The sequence below is a fragment of the Myodes glareolus genome, chromosome X (assembly GCF_982192425.1).
Source record: "Myodes glareolus chromosome X, mMyoGla1.1, whole genome shotgun sequence".
Lineage (NCBI taxonomy): Eukaryota > Metazoa > Chordata > Mammalia > Rodentia > Cricetidae > Myodes > Myodes glareolus.
Window position 1 is genome coordinate 54853588 of NC_142053.1, and position 20394 is coordinate 54873981.

Below are 20394 nucleotides of genomic sequence, written 5' to 3' on the forward strand. Positions count from 1 at the left end.
TATATATCTTATGTATTCAGAATAAACTGAATATATATACATAAATATGCTTTCATAGAAACTCACAGCAGTAGCCTTGATTTTTCTCATATTGTTTCACCTGCTAGAAAATCTCAGATCAATGAGAAAATTTAGAAAGCATTACTTATCCTGTGAAGCAAGCTCTTCTTTTGGAAGGGGAAACTTGAAGGGACCATGAATAGAGGTAACTGTGGCCTCTTTGGCAGTGTCCCTGTGGCTTCTTGACCTATGCTTTGCTCTTTCCATCCTGAAATACTGGAAGAGGGCAGAATGTCTTAACTGGAGAGAAGAACCAGAGGAAGCAAGGTAAACAAATACAAATTTATTCTTTTTAAAGCAGAATTCAAGGATAAAATGGGGAAAGCACCACAGTGAGTGGCAACTGAAGCTAACCCATTTGCTCCTAGTCCCAACCCTTCATCCCAAACTTTCACACAGTTGCATGCCATCCTTGACACCTCCTCTCCAATCCCCTCCCTAATTTTCATCCTTTTGATTCGTTCTTGCAGCCAGGAAACAATAGCACAAGACTTCTGTCTGCCCAGAAAACTGCCTTGGGAACAGCAAGGATGTGTGGCAGGTCTCCTTCCAAATATGGCCACTAAAGGAGGAGATGGACACTGGGAAAGGAGCCCCGGCCTTGAGGCTTTCCCTCCCCCCACAGTCGCATGCATTAAACAGTGAGAAGTATTTCTTTGTTCCAAGTACCAGGCTTCTACAGGGAGGCCCACTGATTGAGGAGGTACATTGCCACAGTCTTAGGGTAATCCCTCCAGCTTCTCTCCCAGGACTGTTCCTAAAAAGACAGCAACTTCGCTGGTTATCTGTCAACAGTATCCAGGGAAATTGGATGGAATTACTGACAGAAAATGGTCCCCAAAGGCCACAACTCTGCCACTGAAAATGTGAGTTCAAAAATGCTCTAGCCTGAAGCTGGACATGGAACCCTCCCAAACCCTTTTAAAACACATACCCCAGGAAACAAATGTACTCCTTAAAACTAAATCTGGTGGTAAAGATCTCCCAGGCTTGGCCTCTGCCTTTCCCCTTATTTTCTTTTTAGCGATTGTGGTCTGCTAGACCCATTCACAAAACACCTGAAAGCTCAGTCATCTCCACAGGGAAACACTGGCTCACTCTAGGCCTTGAGAGAAACATGGAGAGCCATCCTCTACATTCTGAAGAGAAAGGCACATTTCCCCCTGGGTGGAAAACTCTCCAGGGAACTTTGTACCACAGTCTTATGTCTTCCAGCCAGTCAGCCTTCCAGAACAATTGCCAATCACTGTGAAGCTCCCCTGCTGGCACCGAAAGCACAGCTGTCCGCCCGTTGGCTTGTCGTTCTCTATCGAATTCCGTCCAGAGGAAATGGCCTACACTATCAGATAACCAGTCCAGTAAACACGTTCCTCATCACTGATCCTAATCTCCTCAGTCAGAAGGTTCTCCTTAGGCTACTAACCCAGTGACTCATTCGCTATCTTCCAGTCTAGGGCCGTATGTTACACATGACTCCTTTAGGAGTTACAACACTCAACTTACCCCAAAGCATAGAAGACATTTTTGCTAAATTCAACCCCAGTGTGGATTCACACGGTCCAAGGGGCCATTTCCATCACTGCATGGCAATTGCCTATGCATGCAGCAGTGACTGCTACTGGACCCTTGAGCAAGACACTCACCTCAGGCATTGCAGGTAAACACAAGACGGCAAAGTGCCAGTGACTCCCTTAGTGAGGCTCCAACCTTGACCTGCTGCTCCGGTCTACCTCCAGCACAAATCCTACATAACAAGATCAACATCTTTTCTCCCAAGTCCAGTTCAAGGCCACTGTCACAGACCCTCAGCAGCCTAAGAGCTCTCAAGTGGGGTGGAGGCTAAAGAAAGGACTCTCCTCACAAAAGATTATCCCATAGCATCCGCGCTCCTAAGCCCTAGGGAGGCACACACTTGGTAGTTCCCAAGTCTCCTGTTCCACAACAAAATGATCTGTGTGCCGCCCACAATCTAGGCCGCGACAAAGATGCCTCCTTCTGATGATGACCTGGCTCTGTGTTGGATGCTTGTTTACCAAATGCTCACCAGATAAGCAGAATCTCTAGCCCAGAGACCTCCAGACATGAAATTGGACCCCTGAATCTGTGGCGTGGTTGGGGGAGAATGCAATCTTGACTTCAGTCAAGCCCCTGCTCTGTCTCCCCCAGAATACATCAGACCAGGTTCCTAGCAGTTCTGTATGTTGGCCATGACTTGGTTTATATCACAGAACTCCAATCATCAGAGGTTGGTGACAACCTCTGCATTCTGTAAGGCCATAAGCCAGACCTTAGGAGCTCAGGGGACCATGGGATGTATTCTGTCTTAGCCTGACATAGACCAGCCGACTCCTTTCGTTCCTTCTTTTCTGTGTGTAGTGGGTAGAGGTGGGGTGGGCTCTACTTTGGTTCCTGAATCATTGTGAGAGTAGTCAGAAACAAAATTTCCCAAGTCTCCATGGAACGAAATTTGGAATTAGTGAAGAGAACAGAATGCTCTGTGGCCACAGACTTCCATCGCTTTGGTCTTAAGGTCAGCTCACCTCAAATATTAAGGGAGAGAAACATCCTAGGGGCACAGCCAGCGTGGCTCTATCTTCCCAGCCAGAGACTGAGGCTAACAGAGAGCAAGGCAGGGCACTAATTCTTCAAGAAGTATTAGAATTTAATGTGTGAGTGAGGCTGGGGGAGCACGGATGGATGGTAGATATGTAGAATAGATACGGGTGCATGGATAAACTCAAAATTTAGTCAGCGGCAAGATTCAGGGGGAGGAAGCGCTCCTCTAGAAAGGAGCCCAAGTGGGTTCTGTCTCTGTTCCAAGTTCCCCAGCTCGTCTCACCCCCATATTCTATTTTGAACAGTTGCTGGACAAAGGAATCATGGTATATACAGTCTAAGAAAAGTTAGTTCATTTTGAGGACTGGGTTCACATTTCAGAGTTAGCAACAGTTTTATGCACAGGAAGACATTGGTGCTATCTGGGTGGAGTGGAGCCCATTTTCAGATTCAAGTTTAGGCAGGGACCACTATTCAGGCTGGTCAGTTGTAACTTTCCAGTGAACAGCTGAGGGCAAAGAGCCACCTCACCTAATCCAGCCTATGCTACCAAATGGTTATGGCCTGGAGAGTGGCAGGCTCACACTCCCCAAGGATAGAGGGTTTCTTTTCCTTTCTCACCCAAGGAGAGAGCGAGCAAGGTATCCTTGTTGAAGAGGCTGCCCCTCCTGCCCCGGATCTGTGAGGACAGACTTGGAAGACCAAAGAGAGGTTTCAGATGGGCTCCAGAGCCTCTTAAAGAGCCTCTTGGGATGGCAAGATCTTCAGGAAACAGGAGGATCAGGGGGGAAATAGAAACCCACAAGTATTTCTTTGATGTTTCCAAATATAGGGTGGAAACATGTCCACAATGAATTGTCCCCCTCAGAGGAGTCTGATAGGTACTGTGGCGGGGGGAACTGAAGGTATTTCACTGAGAAACATGTAGGTAGAATCTGCAAGGTGAGACATATGCTCTGTCACTGAAGTAACAGGACAGACACGGCCCAGATTTCCTTAAGGGGCACTCTGGAGGGGTGTCTCAGAGATACCTGTTTGCCTCTTTCGATTGGGCCAGGGAGTAGAACTAACCCCTCCAGGTTTCCATAATGCAGACACCCTGGGGCCATTAGACTTTCCCCTCCATGATTCCACAGAGGAAGGAAAGGGACCAGTGGGCATTGCTTAGCTCTACAAGGTCATTCTCTGCTCCTCATCTGGACGAGAAGTGCAATTTGCCTTTGCCTGGACTGCAACAGCAGGATAGCATGAGGGATAGCCTCGCTCTAAAGGATTAACGGGAACATTTCTAGAGGAAGCATGCCTGTCTTCCCACATCTCCACCTCATCTCACATACCATTGGATCCCTGCTGCTGCCCCAGGTCCAAATAGCTCTGGTTGAGGAATATGGGGCCAGTGGGTACTGGAAAAGTTGGGCAAAGGTTGAGGGAAGGCATTGACAAGAATCAGGAAAGGAAATGGACTACGGGATGGGGATCTGACTCCATCAAGAGGCCATCAAGGTATTGGCAGTCACATCGGAGCTTCGCACACTGGGGAAGGCATGACGGAGTTTCTCCATGATGTCTTCTAAGCACAGGCTGACATCCTGGCTCTTTGACCCCACGTCATCTAAGTTGGAAGAGAAATATTGGGAAAGATTACTCAAGATTGCCTTACATGCATGTAGGTAAAACGCCACTGCACACAAAATAAATAAATTCAACAAAAAAAGAAGGAAGCCAGCCAGGTGGTGGTGGCACAAGGTTTTTCATCCCAGCACTTGGGAGACAGAGGCAGGAGGATCTCTGTGAGTTCGAGGCCATCCTGCTCTACAGAGCGAGTTCCAGGACATATTAGGGCTACACAGAGAAACCCTGTCTCGAAAAACAAAACCAAAAAAAGGAAGCCAAGAGGCTGAAGTAGGCTGTTGTTGTCTGAATAGCAGGTCCAGAGTACTCTCACCCTCCCGATCAGAAGACTAGCATGTAGGAGTCGCTCGCTAGACAGTTTTTTTAGAAGATGCATATGAGACAGTTAAGAAATCAATTATACACAACTCTAGTCTCAGCCCTAGCAAAACTTTGGGCAGGCAATCTAAAGTAGGACAAATCACTGGAAGAAGGGGCTAGATGGGGGAACTTACCTGCTGCCTCAGTGTCTGGGGTAGTCTGGCCCTTCTCCCGGGGATGACCGCCTTCTGACTGGTGTGGCGAGGAAGCCAGGGATGAGCCTGCAGAGCCATTGCCATCGGATTCAGTAGGTGGCTAGCAAGAGTTAAGACAGGATTTCAGTGGCTTTGCCTTTCTGACCTCATAGACTCCCGAGTTTGAAAGGGACCTTAGAGACCCCATGCCTATCCTTATGCCCTGGGTCTCTAAGAAGCTTTTCATAGTGCCATAAACCAGGACTTTCCCCTTTAGGAAACCTCTTAGATGGTCCAGGTATCAGCTAAATTCTTCCTTTAACAACACGAGTCAAAGGCTCCTGGTTCTTATAAGAACAGCACTGCACCTAAAGGTCTCTTGCTGCCATTTCAATTATAATTAAGCCATTTAGAGTCCAATTTTCTCTGGAGTTTCATCGCTGTATACCTGATTCTAAGCTCATGACATAACAGTATATGTTAGGAAACTCAAGGAATTCATTAAATACTGTCCCCTGAACCAGAGAGGGCAATGAAATACATACCATAAAAAGGCAGAATGGGGGACTGATGGGGGGGAGAAGGAAGGGAATTAGCTGGAGAAGGGGCATGAGGGCAATCGGGGGAGAACAAAGTATAATCGCACAAATGTACAAAGAGGCCATGATGAAAATATTCCTATAAATGTGAACTTAAAAATTGGTCAAGAAAAAGAGGCTATTCCTAGGATAATACAGAGATGGGGTACCACTGTCGCATATGATGACAATGACAGCTAACATATATGATGAGTGTACTATATTCCTGGTATCTTCCTGAATTATGCAACACGCACTATTTAATTTTGGGGGTGTGTGTTTTGGTTTTCAAAACAGGGTTTCTGTGTAGTCCTGGCTGTGGTTGTCCTGGAACTCGCTTTTGTAGACCAGGCTGGCCTGGAACTTGCTGAGATCCACCTGCCTCTGCCTCCCAAGTGCTGGGATTAAAGGTGTGTGCCACCACTGCTGGAACATTATTTGATTTTTAGCATGATTAAAATCCTATGATGTTGGTGGTATTACTTTTAAAATTACTATTATTACTATTACTAGGTGTATGTGTGTGCTGTGTGGAGATTCGTATATGCTTTGGGGCATATGTGTAGGTCATAGGAGAACTTCGTGGAGTTGGTTCTCTCAGCCGTTATGTGGGTTTCAGGGATTGAACTCAGGTTGCCAGGCCTGTGTGGCGAGGACTTTATTAGCTGAGCCATCTTGCTGGTCCTTTTTTTAAAAAGATTTATTTTTTATCTTTTATTTTTGCATATGCATCTGTGAGTGTATGGCACAGATGTGCAGGTACTTCCAGAGGTCAGAAGAAGGTGTCTGATCCCTTGGACCTGGAGTTACCCCTGGTTGTGAGCTGCACTACATGGGTGCTGGGCAGCTCAACTCTGGTCCTCTGGAAGAGCTGAGCATTCTTAACTGCAGAGCCATCTCTTCAGCTCTGTTGCTTGTCTCACTTAACAACTGAGCTGGAATTATCACTACCTCTGTTTTACAGACAAGAGAACTGGGGCCAAATATGGTTATAGAACTTTCTCAGCACCCCTACTGGCTGACAGCAACTATATTCAAACCCAGGCTGTCTGACCCCAGAGCTGCCTGACAAAAAGGAAGACAAAAAGGAAGCCCTTTATGGTAATATATTTCTCTTGCCAAGCATGTCCAAACCTGAAAATGCCACATTTTGGATTGTGCATTGGCGTGTGTGCGTGCGTGAGTGTACATGGACGGCCATGCATGTGGAGGCCAGAGAACGAATTTGGGTGTCATTCCTCAGGTATTATCCACCTTTCTTTTCTTTGTTTTAAGAGACACGTCTTTCATGGGCCTGAAACTCACCCAGTAGGCTAGGCTGGCCCACAAGCCCCGGTAATCCACGTCCCTGGCACGGCGATTCCACGTGTGTGTTACCACATCTGGCCTTTTCTTTTAAACATGGCCTTTGCTAATCCAGCCGGGGCCCTTGTGTTTGGTGCTTTACTAGCTGAGCCCCTTTGTCTCAGATGGGTTTTTGAAGTGAGTTCTTTTAATACCCGATTCCAATGGGCTGGGAACTAGAAAGTCCTTAAAAGTCCTTCCTCTGCCTCCAGGCCGGAGGTAGCTTGGGACTCACAACAGAGGTGGTGTGGAAGAGAATGGGGAGAGGATGTAGCCATACCGCCCATTTCCTTCTTCATCCCTTCATCCCGGTTGCCCGTCAGCTCATCCCAAGAAGTCACCTGACTGCCGCAGTCAAGGGGTGTTTTCTCTTTTCTCTGCTGCACCCCCATCTCTCCACGCCCTCCTCCTGAGTCAGGGGCCGCCCTGCTTCTGTATCCCCAGCCTCACCTGCAAGAGCAGCTCCCTCAGGCGCTGCAGCTGAGACTCCAGCTGCTTGTTGTGGTCTTCAAGGATCTGCATGCGTGTCTCCAGGCGGCTCTTGTGCTGCCGCAGGATCCTGGCTTCAGCCAGGAGCTCCTCATTGCGGTGGTCCGGAGTTGCTTCACTGGAGCCCTCGGTCAGAGTGGGCGCCTCCGCTGCTTCCTCGTGTTGCCATTTCAGGCGCCTCAGCTCTCCCTGGAGAATCCTGCCATGGACATGGAAGCCAAGACCTAGGGCTTTAACAGGGTCAACTGGCTATCCAGATTCCACAGGGCCCCCCTTTCCCAGGTGTGAGGGGTCACTGGGCCCTCCTAACCCAATCCCTGGCAATGTTCTGCTTGAGAGGGCCACAGCCATTTCCTCTCCAGCCCATTTGACATTTACTCTGCCATCCTGAGGCCTCAGAGCAGTGAGCTGACATTTCACATAAGAAATGTCTTAGGGCTTTAATGCTTTGGGAATTAATTTTGACCTTCAAAAGCAGGCACAGACATGTTCTGCAAATAAAAGAGGCATTAGTGCCAATGGCTTACCTACTCCACTTATAGACTTTTAGATTCTAAGGGAAGACAGCATACATAAAGAGAACACCTATCCTGCTTCTTCTCTCTACAGTCCAGCCCCCCCATCTGACCTGCTTCTCTCTACAGCACCCCCACATTTGACCTGCTTCGAGTGCTCACAATGGGTCGAGGAAACCCTCCAAAGAGATAGCCTACTTTTAGGCCCACTACTTCCTGCTGTTTGGGCAAACAGAGTCACTCTTGCTAGCATTTCCCAGCACCGGCTCCCCACTGCTTTAATGGAGCAGTTCTCCAGACCACCCCTGGTGAGGAAGCAGGGATTTTAGTTCACACCACCGTATAATGACATGATGTCCTAATGCTCACAACTGTTCACAGTTCACAACACTGCCATCCCCTGCAGCACAGGCTCTCCAACACTCGAAGCGATTTCTAGCCTGTTCGGTGTGATGGACCACTAACCACGTGCTTGATCCTGATCATGACAAGTGTGCGAGAAAAGTTTCGAAACGCCTCCTGTCTATTTGTGTGCATGTCTTTCCTGGACTGGTGACCACACACTTTGCCAGCCAGTTCTCACCTGCACTCCACCCCTCGAGGCACACTGTTCTAAGGCTTGTCACTCCGAGGGGGGTGTGTGGACCGGGGACACTAATAGCCCCTGACAGCTAGTTAGAAACAGAACCTCAGGCCCCACACACCAAGGAGTCAGGACTTGCGGCTTCCCAAGCTTTGCAATGTACTCCTGTGCACAGTGCTCCCACAGGACTCTGCTTCAAGAGGCCCTGCAGTTGTTACTTCCCTCCCTCCAAGAGCTGTCAACTTTCCTCGAGCCTCTTCCTCTGTGAGATTAATGCCATCCCTGGTACTTTGTCTCTTCTGGTTCGGGAATGCTGTATGTACTGTCACAAGCCCCTGGGACCAAGTAGTTCTTTCAAGTTTTAGTACAGAAAGTTCTTTGAGAGCAAGGACAGGTTATATTCTCTTCTGCGTTCTTCTAGGGTTCTCTCCGCCTGTATCTAGTGGGTACTTGGAAAAGTCAGGGTTTTACTACATCTGATCCTCAAAGTAACCCTGGGAAACTGGTATCATTATCCCTATCATACAGACAAGAAAATGGAAGATCGTAGGATGTAAATGACCTGATCCAGGTTGTATAACACATGAAGTATCAAGGTTGAAACTCAAGGCACCAGCCTCTGGCGCCACACAAATTTATGCCCTGGCCACACCTACCGGTTCTCATCTTCTAAATGGGCTAGGATCTTTTCTAGCTCTCCTTTGCTTTCTGTCCCCATGCCGCACGGAGCCTGCTGTCCGAATGCTGGCTCCCTGTCCGTGATGGGGCTGGAGTGTCGCAACAGGTACTGGTCCTCATCTCTGCATGGGTGTAAGGAGAGGAAAGGAGGTGACCACGTGTTGAACACAGATGCAAGTCAGGGAGCCAGTGCTCAGATCCTGGCTCAGCCCCCAGAAAAGCTATGCCGACCCATCCACTTTGAAGTCACATAAAAAAAGCCAGGCCTCAAGTTCAGGCTTTGGAAGTTGAAAGAGGCAGCATCTGAGAGAGGACTGGAAGATATTTCCAGGATGCTGATGCTTCTGAGATCATCTCAAGGGTGATAAGAAAATCAGTTCTCTTTCTGTGCTGTTACCATTTCGATGTCCCCTTTCTTTCTCACCCCCCCCAGAAGAATCTGAGTCCCCGACAGGACCAAATTGTCCCATGTAGTCAGCTGTCCCTGGGCCTTCTTTACAGGCAAGGTAAGCTCCTTTAAAGATGCAAGGTGCTAAAGCATCAGAGCTCCCTTAGGGCAGACTTCAATTGAGTCTCTGCCTTCTCCTAGGGTTGGGGTAGCATTAGATGGGGTTTTGTATCTTGAGCATGAGATAACAGCTCCTTTCTGTAACTTCAGATAGGGGCTCCCCCACTCCAAGTTGGGCATGGAAGGATGGGATCTTGTGATAGAAGGGGCTTGACAGATGGAAAATTGCCTCTCTTACTAAACAGTGTAGTCAGGAAGCAGCTTTCCTTCCTCGGAGAATCAAGGACCCTAGCCACCAGCCTCCCATTCTCAAACAGTGGCAGAAGGATCCCAAGGACAGCTATTTCTGGAAAATTAGCAGCTGTAGAAACTCACATGCTGTCATCCGGGGACAGGCTGTCATTAAAAAAGGAACAATTTTGACTTTCCATCTCAGCAAGCCTAGAAAGAAAGAGCCACAGTAAGAGAAAAAGCAGGATGTGGGGCCTGCCTCCATCTCCAGCAATCTAATGGCGCAATAGGATAACTGGCTTCGGGGGCGGCCCCCCACCGACCACCACTGGCCACCACTCTGCATCTTCCCTGGTTCATTACAAGTCTCCTTGCCCTTGGACTTCCTACAGTCCCCATCCCAACTCCCACTGAAAGGCGGTGGTACCTGCTGGCGAAATGCTCAATTCGAGAGTGTGTGTCCGCATGTGGCAACATCGGGGAAGAAGCCGGTCTGGGGAAAAACAGCAAAGATTAAAAGGACCAGAGGCAACTGAAAGTCTGTCTGTCTCATCAGCACAACCACCCCTCCCCTGCCAAGATGGTAATCCGATGCAGAGCGCTGATGAATCCTCCTCTATTTCTCAGGCCAGAGGCTAAGTCAGACCCAAGCTGAACTGCCTTGTTTGCTAAGGACTTTCACTTGGAAACTTTCTCCAGCTCATTGGGGACTCAGCCCCTTCGCAGCATAAGTGAGCTGCATGAGGTCACCCGCATCCTCAGCGAGGCCACCCACAGCCTCCGCGAGGCCACCAGTACTCACGTCTCACTGCACTCAGTCTCCAGCACTGACTGCACAGGCAGATAGCCTCGCTGAGGGTGTTTGCTGAAATACTGCTTTGAGCGGAATTTATTCTTTAAGGTCGTGGCGAAGTCCCTCATGTTTTCACTGGATGTGGTCTGCAGGAAGACAGGACCGAGGGACTCACCCTGGAGGCTTCCACACTATGAGGTGTGACTCTTCCACTGGAGTCCAGAATGTGACTGGTATCCCAACATTGTTTGTGCCTACCATACCCCTCTCTCCAAACGTCTGTAAGACCATACCCTAAACTCAGAACTCTAGGAAGGTAGACTGGAGGGGTGAGGGCCAGGGTGAGGAGAAAGGAAGATTTTCATCTGAAACTTTAGACGCCTCTGTCTGCAGAGTTGGAAGTTTTTGCAGGAAGCATGCAATCGCTACATTTTAAGATATCACTTTTTGTCATTATGCTGGGCTTGGTCGGGTTTCAATATTGTTGAAAGCTCATGGGTTCTTTGCTGCCAAACAGAGAAGACGCGCTCACAGCAGCTGTCCTGGACTTCTGGCTCGCACAATCTTCCCATGCCCCTTTCTGTGATTGTCCCTAATCTTAGGTGCAGGGTTGGTGTTGAAGATCAGCCAGTTGGAGCTGGGCAGCCCACAGTCATTTATTATCTACACTTTGACCAGTTGTGGAGCTCTGTAATAGTGACAACACCAGCTGACATGCCAACACAGATGGAAACTCCACATGGCCCCACCCCTGCATGAAGAGCTACAAGGGGTGGATGCCCGCTGGGAGAAAAAGAACCATTCTTCTCCAGGGACAAGCTCCCACATCGCTCATCCCTGGACACGTGTGCACACTAGCGAAGCTAAATGGACTCAGTAGGCTGTATATATGTGCGTGCATACATAGGTATATTGTATACATGTGTGTGCATATGTATGTATGCACACATGTATATACATGTAACAGTTAAAGAAGAGAGCATGCATTTTGGTGGGGTACAGTATGTAGATGCACTGCTCATTCATGAACTCCTCAAAAAATAAAATTATCATATAAAATTTTTTGTAATTTTTTTATAAAATTTGAAATTTTGTTTATTTACTTTGTGTGTGCATGCGTGCACTTGCACACACTATGATATGTAAGTGGAGCTCAGAAGACAACACGCAAGCGTTGGTTCTCTTCTTCCGCCATGTATATTCTAGGAATCAACTTCAGGCTTGGCAGAAAGTGCCTTTACGTGCTGCACCATTGTGCTGCCCCTTTTCTATAAATTCCAGGAATGGAGGAGCTGAACAGGAGGCAGAGGATTGTCAGCTTACCTCTTCTACCTAGTTTTCTGTTTGCCCTTTATAATGTTGTGTGTAAGTGATAATAAAGCAGAATTAAAGGGCGTGGCCCCTACTCCCACTGGCTCACACATTCCTGTGCTAAAACAATTTGAAGATAACACCTTAGGAAAGTGGATTATATAGAAATAGGTTGAAAACAGAGCAGTGGGTGGGAGAGAGAGTCAGTGAGAGTGGGCCTGGGCTTCTGGATGAATCTAAGGGAACAGAAATGTGTACAGACACTGAGGGTGGTACTGGAGAGATGGCTCTGAACTTAAGAACGCTGCAGGTTCAGAGGCTGCAGTTCGAGTCCCAGAATCTAAGGGAACAGAAATGTGTACAGACACTGAGGGTGGTACTGGAGAGATGGCTCTGAACTTAAGAACGCTGCAGGTTCAGATGCTGCAGTTCGAGTCCCAGTACCCACACGGCAGCCCACCTTGTTTTTTCACTCCAGTTCTGAGGGACCTGACACCCTCTCCTGGCCTCTTCAGGCACCAGGCATGCAAGTGGTCCACAGACAGACATGTGGGCAAAGCACCCAGATGCATAAAATTACAAACGAAACTCTCAAGGACATCAAGGGAAGAAGCTCAAGAGCCTGCACAAGTAGGAACCCTGTGGCAGAGCTCACAGGCGCGGAGGGAGCTGCTCGGGCAGCTGCGAAGGGAAGGCTTCCCGTGGAAACCTGGGACAATTTGTGAGTGCAGGTTAAAAACCTATCTTATCTTTTTTTCCTTTTAATTGACTGAGCAATTTGAGCACAGGCTTTGGTATTGTCAAGGGAGTAGGAAAAAAAAACCCAACAAAACAAAATTACAAAGTAGTAAGAAAAGACCCAGTGATTCAGTACAGAAGCCATACAAGAAGCTGGCCAGGAAAAACTCACATGAGGAGAGGAGGGGGTACCTGGAACCACCTTGCGCTTTTTTTCCCCTTGGGACATTATTTCTGCAGCGAATCAGCTAATGACAATTAAAGGGCTAAGAGGGCCCTCAGTCAACTGCGGCCCTAGTGACAGGAAAGCTATGATGGAAGACTATTGGGGCCTGAATCCCCCAAACCAGTGAATTCCTACTGTTTGGGGAATCTTCCACAGGAGAGCTGGCATGTGCCAATGCTACACAAAGAGGACCAAAGCCTAGTGTCTGAGAGGTGCCCACCCCTCCCACCTGGCGCAGAGGACCAAAGCCTAGTGTCAGAGAGATGTCCACCCCTCCCACCTAGTGTCTGAGAGGTGCCCACCCCTCCCACCTGGTGCAGAGGACAAAAGCCTAGTGTCAGAGAGGTGCCCACCCCTCCCACCTAGTGTCTGAGAGGTGCCCACCCCCCCCACCTGGCGCAGAGGCTGCATACCGGCGTGTAATACTCCATGATGGGATAGTGGAGCTTGTTGCCTTTGCTGGCCCTGCCTGTCAAGAAGCAGGTCTGACAGATATCCACGTTAAACTGTTTCAGGCTCCGGTACCTGGGGGAGAAAAGATGCGGTCACAAAGACAATCCAGTGAACCACAGGGACCTCACCATTTCCTCATTCAGATACGCATACAGAAGGGAGTGGGGCACAGCCTGCTATACCTAGCTGTGTGAAATTCTCAACCTGTGAAATAGCCTTATTCCACAGACCATCAATCCCCAATGAAACGTCAAGTCCCAGATCCCAGGAAATATGGGAAGGGGCATTGCTTCATCCAGAGTCAAAAGGGGGCCGGGAGGAGTAAACATGTCACTGTGGTAGCTTTCTAAACAAGGATGCCCCTATGTATCCTCCCTACCCTGGAGAAGTCAGACCTCCACTATGAAGGCAGTTTATTCATTAGCTGTGCTTAAGTTGGCTGAAGGTTGTTTTCAAAGGTTTTCTATAATAGCTCTACTTATATTATGACAGAACACAGAACAGTCCTTCCCATCTTCGGGTAAAGGCTAGCTAAACTCCCCCGGTCCTAGCAGCAGCAAAGAACGAAATGCCTAGACTCCAACAATCCAGTATCTATCTCTGTTTACAGCTAAAGAGCCAGGCTATCTTGGGAAGTCGTGTTTCCCCTCTGGTTCTAGTTCCCTCAAGTTAGAAAAAGCACAGTGTTTGCAGGGACAGTTGTATGCTAGTAGTCTAAAGAGCTAAAAGGCTGACTGGATTGAGACCGGTCCTCATTGCTTGCCTAGCATGCCCAAGACCCTGGGTTCTGTCCTCAACAGCGTACTGACAAACTTTAGGCATTTTATGAGCTCAGTTAGCTTTGCAGAGGAAGGACTGGGTTATAATCAGGGGAACTTCAAATGAATTTCAATCGTGTTTCATCCCCTAAGCTTGGCTGTGGGATGCACTAAGGCGCACTGCAGTCTCTCGACACTGTAACCTATTGCCATTGATGCCGTTCATAGCTCATGAACTTTGGGGTTTTATGATCTTGTGTGAGGCTGCATTTGTAGCCATCTGCAGCTACATAGCTGCTGGTCGTTTACACCTATGAGACCATTTACATCTTTGGCACTGATTGGGTCTCTTCTGTGAGAAATGCTTGCCGTGTTTGCTCAGGTTTTGCTGGCAGAGTGTCTGCTAACCCAGAAATTCTTGATGGGGTATTGCCAACAGATGCCAGATTTTTAAAGATTTATTTATTACGTATTTTATGTGTATGCGTGCTTTGTCTGTGTGTACATCTGCACACCAGAAGAGGGCACTGGATCCTATTATAGATGGTTATGAGCCAACATGTGGGTGTTGCAGGATTGAACTTGGGACCGCTGGAGGGGCAGCCATTGCTCTTAACTTCACAGCCATCTCTCCAGTCCCTCAGATTTTTTAGATCAGGGAACATTTTTAGATTTTGTGAACTTCATCTGCATGGTAGAAATGCTATAAACTATGCACACATGAATGTCTCTTTCCAGTTCTTCACTGGGATCTTTTGCACGTAACCTGTTGTTCATTTGTGATGGGAATATTTATATTACAAATAGTCTAAATTTGGGTTCTTTTTTCCCATTCTTTCTCTGCAGTTAGTAGTGTAATATTTGCTGACTCAACATTTGGTACATAGTTTTTTTTTTTAAAATAACATTTACTATATATTTCAAAAAACCTGTAGTACTTTGTATTACAACTAGAACAAAAATACTTTCTTTCTAACTTCTTAGAAGTTATACATTTTTAATAAAACCCTTACAATAATACACCAATAACACAGCATAGACAGACTGTAAAATATAATCATCAACTAACGCCGTTTTGTAGCCATTGATGCACCCATGGCATTTTTCTCATCCCAGCAGGTGTTCAGTCCCATACCTGAACCCCTTGATGGGGCACTGCCTACAGATAGAGCACTTGGTCTGATGCTTTACTTGCTCAGCGATGGTGACCCGGTGCAGAACGGCCAGCCACACCATAGACTGCGGCTCCAAGTTGACCCACTCTAGGAACTCGGAAGCTTCAATGACTGGCTTGCCGGTGCTCTAGAGGAATAAGAAATCCAGTGGATATGACTGGGTTCAAGTACCACGCTGCTTGCATGCCAGGCAATTCTTAGTGAATCAGGGGAACCAGCACCGCATCCAGAAGCCTGTTCACCCTCTGCCTTATCTTAACGGACAGCCTTCCTTGCAGGACTCCAGCACCAGACTCCAGAGAGCCATTCGTTCTGTTGTCCCATCTCAACAAAGCTCCTTTACCTCGGAGCACTTGGCAGCATGAGATGCTGGTTCCCCCCTTCCACTCTCACCATCCCTTTCGTCTCGCATCCCTTTCTCGAGTCTACAGCTCCATACTTACAAAACGAAAGCAACTACGGACACTGGGCTCCACATTGCTGCCCCCAAACGCTGCCACTTCGCCCAGCTGACGGGGCACTTGAATGGCTTCATGAAGCAGGGCACCAAGATGGCGTTGGTCACACTGGCTGCCTGAATTGGCCACTTGGCTGAAGAGGTCTGCTGGGCCCATCATCAACAATAGCCAGCCCCAATTTAGGAATGGCCAAAGAATGGTGTGAGGAGGAAGAGCCGGAAAAGGAAGAAAGAGAAAAAGCACATTGCTGAACTAATGATATTTGAAACCAGAAAATCCAGAAATTCACCTCCAATCTCAACTTTAAGGGTTCTAAAAAGAACATTCCTGAGTTTTGGGTAGGGGAACTAGACAGACACAAATAGGGCAGCATCACTGGGAGAGGAAGGGAGGAGGAAAGGGACAGAAAGGGAGAGAACAGAGGAGAGAGTGATGAAGAGGTAGAACACAGGAGGAGAACAGAAAGGAGACAGAAACTGACAGATAGATATTGATGGGAAGGAGGGGGGAGAGAAAGAGATGGGGGAAGAAAGAGAAAGAAAGAAAGAAAAGAGAGAGGAAAGGAGGTCTGTGTGTGTGTGAGGGGAGGGAGGGAGGGAGAGAGAGAGAGAGAAAGAGATAGGGAAAGAAAGAAGGAAAGAAAGGAAGGAAGGAAGGAGGGAAGAAAGAAAGAAAGAAAGAAAGAAAGAAAGAAAGAAAGAAAGAAAGAAAAAGAGCGCTAAGTAACACAGTACCGGGCACAGATGTTACAGTACTAGGGAAGCGGATGCCTCCTGGGGTGTGGGAACACGCACTAGGCAGCTTTCCCCACACTCAAGATAGGACAGCTCTTCCAGGATCTCCTCTAGACCAAGCCAACAACCCCCATCTGGCCATATCATCCATTGCTTTGAACCTCACCTAAGGCCTAGAAAATACACAGGCGGGCTCGCATCACCAGGTAGTGTGAGCACTCCTCTGCAGAGTCCAAAACCAAAAATTCAGGCTATTTTCTGGTCTCCCTCCTGCCTCCTCTGCAATACTCCTCCCCCCACCAACATCACTGCGGATGCTGGAGTTACACTCACACTGAAGTTTTTCTTTCACTTCGGTGCCACACAGGCACGCGATGCCAGTCTTAAAGGACAATGCTCTCATCTTCCCACTGCGGCCACTAGGTTTAAAGGAAGAGATGGCGACCATGAAAATATGTAAAGGGTGGGTATCTTGGCAGTCTTTTCCCTCACTGATCTGACCCAGCAGTCAACCATGCCCTAAGCTGAACCGATCCGAGTACACCATGGGAGCAAGCCCTTCCCACCACAACCAGTGGACAAACCCCATTGTATTGATTCGGGAGATGGTTTCTGGGCCCAAAGCTTTTACCTATCGAAAACATTGAGAAGCCAGTTCAGGCTCATGTCTACACACAGGGGCACGTTGACTAGGATGCCTCTCTCCTCCTCCAGTCGCTCATACAAGGCGGTCAGACAGTGAATGACCTCCACCACGTCCATCACATGTTCACTGGCCTGCAGATCGTGCTCATTGAAGATCTCCAGAGCTGTAGTCAAAGTTACCAGGTCCACTAGAAAGGAAGGAAGAGACGGAAAATACAGCCCCAAGAAGAAGCAGCAAACCGCTGAGGCAAGGCCCTGGTATCACCAAATCTGGTACCAACTCCAGACCAATCACTCGCAGATATGCCATAAACTTATCCTTTGCCATGACTTCCCCCATCCCATGGAAGAACAAGGCGACAAGAGGTCACCCCAAATGTAGCACATCTCTGTGTATATCAGTTCTTTCACACCAGTTTTGAGAAAATGGCGAGATATGAATGAGCGCACCTCCTATGTTGTACTAACCCAGGGGATCACATCCCAGTTTAAGTTTCTCTGTCTGCAAAAGTTTTTTTTCTTGTCTTTTAAACTAATTTCAGAGGGACAAAGGACTGATGCCCTGGTCTCACTCATAATGGGTCCTCTATCCCTGAGCTCAACCCTCAGCCCAACATCAATTTCATCTGAATACAGGTTTGTTCATGAGCCCTGTTTAGGAAGCTTAGTCCTGCTTGCCCAGGGTCATGCATGACTGAGTGAATGTGACATACACTAGGAAAATATTTTGATTACCTGTGATGTCTAACTAGACACCTGGGACAGGCAGTTTAAGTGACTCCTGGCAAGGCCAGAAGGGACAGGACATCCGCAGCATGCTGACGACCAACTACAGACACTCGCTTTTAACCCTTCTCTTGCTATATCTAATAATCCCCAGATAGCAAATCATGAAGCAGACCCTGTCTGCTGCAAATCAGTTACCTAAGCTGGCTAGGAAAAAAGGACTAGGAACCAGATTGCTGTGGGGTTACTTTGAAAACAAGGCTGGGGCTTAGGGTCAATGGGAAGATCATGTTTTCACAGCCAATATGTGCCAGTATTTGGAGAGTTGCCATCAAAGCAACCAATGACTCGGGCCAGGGTGGGATGCAAATAGCAAGAGGTAGCCAGACGAGGAAGAGGGGTACAAGGGTGAAAGGCACGAGGAAGCACAACTGAGGACATACGGCGCAGGGCCTTCTGGACTCTGCGGAGCTTCATGGCCGTCCGATAAGCTGAGAACTTGATGTTGTTCAGATCGGCTGCAAAGCGCAGAAAGAGACTCACTTAGACCAGAGAAGTGTAACGAAGACCAAATGTCAACCATGAGGTGCAGGAGTAATGGTTGTTAGTAAAAGTGTGCTCTCGTGTGGCCAGCAGGAACACAGCTTGGTGTTACCCAGTACAGTGGGGCACATCTAGCCTGCCGTCAGAGCAGCTACATTCCACAGAAGTGATATGCGAACACTTCTTTACTAAGGCTCACAATAAGAAATGGATTTTATATCATGATCCAACATATACACATTTCAGAAAGCAATTCTTTCCTAGATTTAATAAAATAAAAACATAAAATTAATATCAAATCTGACCCTTGCTAAGGAATTATTGCCCGCTGATAGTTCCTCGCCTATTTCAGCTTTTGAAGAAGATTAATGTAACATGTTAAAATAATGTTATTACCTACATACTAAAAGCATGCCCTGGAAAAAGTCCTGCACACATGTACCAGAAGCCCTACAGGAAATCTTCTGCAGCGTTGTACATATTCACTCTAAACTAGGGACTCACATGTCTGCCAGCAATATAGTGGGTAAAGAAAGGCTATATCCAAAGGTATTCACTATAGCAGTGAAAGCATTCTAACTGTAGCCACGTAGATAAACTTGTGACATACGCTCTATTTCTCCTCGTAAGCAAAGACAAGGTAGGAGTGAGTCTCATCATTGCAGACCAGAGACTACCTTTCAAATCAGATTGGAATTCATGTCTTCAAGACTAGCTCCCTAATGATGCTAAACTGACTCAGGCGAATACGGAGACTATGCTGTAGAGGAAGACTCAGAGGAGCTGTTCTACCCTTTTAAAAATGACCTTACTGTAGTACAGTGGACATGCAAGAAGCAACATGTAAAGTGGCAATTAGAAAGCAGGCATGTATTTAAGTTTGGTGATAAGTATACAGCATAAAGCTATCACTACAATCTGTGTCATAAACCTATCCATGTTACCAAAGTTTCCTCCCATCTTCTTATTTATCAACCTTACTACAAGTAGTGGTGTGTTGCTGGTAAGAACACTTAATAAAAGATTATTCTCTTACACTTTGATAGAGGAAAATAGCACTATTAACTATATTCACTACATCATATAGCAGATCCCTAGGACTGATTCTTGTGGCATAATTGAAACTGTGGCCTATGATCATTTACCTCTTTGTTTCCTCCTTCCCTAGCCTCTGACAGCCACCATTCTCCTCTCTGAGTCCATGAATCTGACTATCTTAAATTCCTTATATAAGTGGGATCATGCAGGGTTTGATCTTCTTTTCAAGCCCTTATTTCAGTTAGCATACCATTCTTTGGCCTTATCCATATCGTCCAAATGGTATTGTTTTAAGACTAAAGAGTATTGTTCCATTTTGTGCATTGGTACATGTTCTTCATCCACTCACACATTGATGGTGTATAGGACAAAGATAACTGTACGCATTCCCACCCAATATAGGAAGCTTGCATTCTCACCTAGGGTTTGGTATAACTCAGTCATCTTGGGATGGTCCCAGCACGTGGTCTGAGCCTGGTGGCTGCAAACAAAAGCGTCAATAGCACCAACATCACATTCCCAACACTCTTTGCAGGCACACACCCATTAGTCAGTGAAGGGTGGGTTGCAAGCAGCTGCACAAAGCAACGATGAACTCTGAAGATCCTAATACACCAGAGTTCACCATCAACCAGGCAGAACCTTAAGCACTTCTGACAAGTTGGAGGAAGCATTAGACTACACAAGGGAATTTCAAGGCACAGAGTTAGGAGAGCAAAAGGCGGGTGATGGAGGGGACAGGCAGGTGACTGACCGGCTCCTGGTTCTGATGATCACTCACTTGATGTAGTAGGGGACTTTATTGGGAGAAATTGCTCTTTCCCAGGGAACCTGGACAGAAGCTGGCAAAAGACAAGAGAAAAAAAGCTGGCCACTAGTATTCTCCAAGCATCCTGACCACTCTTAAATTTCTTAATTAGATGAATTCATTTTATGTGACTGCTTTGCCTGCATGTATGAATGAGTGTGCACCACTTGTGTGCTTGGTGCCACAGAGGCCAGAAGAGGGCATTAGATCCCTTGGAACTGGACTTAGAGGTGGCTAGGCCCTGCCATGTGAGGGCTGGGAACTGAACCTCTGTCCTTTGCAAAAGGAAGTACTCTTAGCTGCTGAGCCACCTCTCCAGT

General features: G+C 47.4%; 1 protein-coding gene across 2 annotated transcripts in view; it reads right to left on the reverse strand.

Annotated features, from left to right (window-relative positions):
• Nucleotides 1–328: 328 nt before the first annotated feature.
• Nucleotides 329–20394, reverse strand: part of Drp2 (dystrophin related protein 2) — a 51481-nt gene continuing 31415 nt past the window's right edge. For both annotated transcript variants that reach the window (XM_085684970.2, XM_048417967.3), the window contains 15 exons: nucleotides 20048–20108; nucleotides 19686–19747; nucleotides 18129–18203; nucleotides 16946–17147; nucleotides 16648–16733; nucleotides 15566–15723; nucleotides 15083–15249; nucleotides 13150–13261; nucleotides 10471–10607; nucleotides 10096–10161; nucleotides 9813–9878; nucleotides 8908–9051; nucleotides 7115–7352; nucleotides 4743–4863; nucleotides 329–4228 (listed from right to left, as the gene is read on the reverse strand). In XM_085684970.2, the coding sequence (XP_085541096.1) occupies nucleotides 4104–4228; nucleotides 4743–4863; nucleotides 7115–7352; nucleotides 8908–9051; nucleotides 9813–9878; nucleotides 10096–10161; nucleotides 10471–10607; nucleotides 13150–13261; nucleotides 15083–15249; nucleotides 15566–15723; nucleotides 16648–16733; nucleotides 16946–17147; nucleotides 18129–18203; nucleotides 19686–19747; nucleotides 20048–20108 (1820 nt within the window). In that variant the 3' untranslated portion in view covers nucleotides 329–4103. The remainder of the gene's footprint in view (nucleotides 4229–4742; nucleotides 4864–7114; nucleotides 7353–8907; nucleotides 9052–9812; nucleotides 9879–10095; nucleotides 10162–10470; nucleotides 10608–13149; nucleotides 13262–15082; nucleotides 15250–15565; nucleotides 15724–16647; nucleotides 16734–16945; nucleotides 17148–18128; nucleotides 18204–19685; nucleotides 19748–20047; nucleotides 20109–20394) is intronic.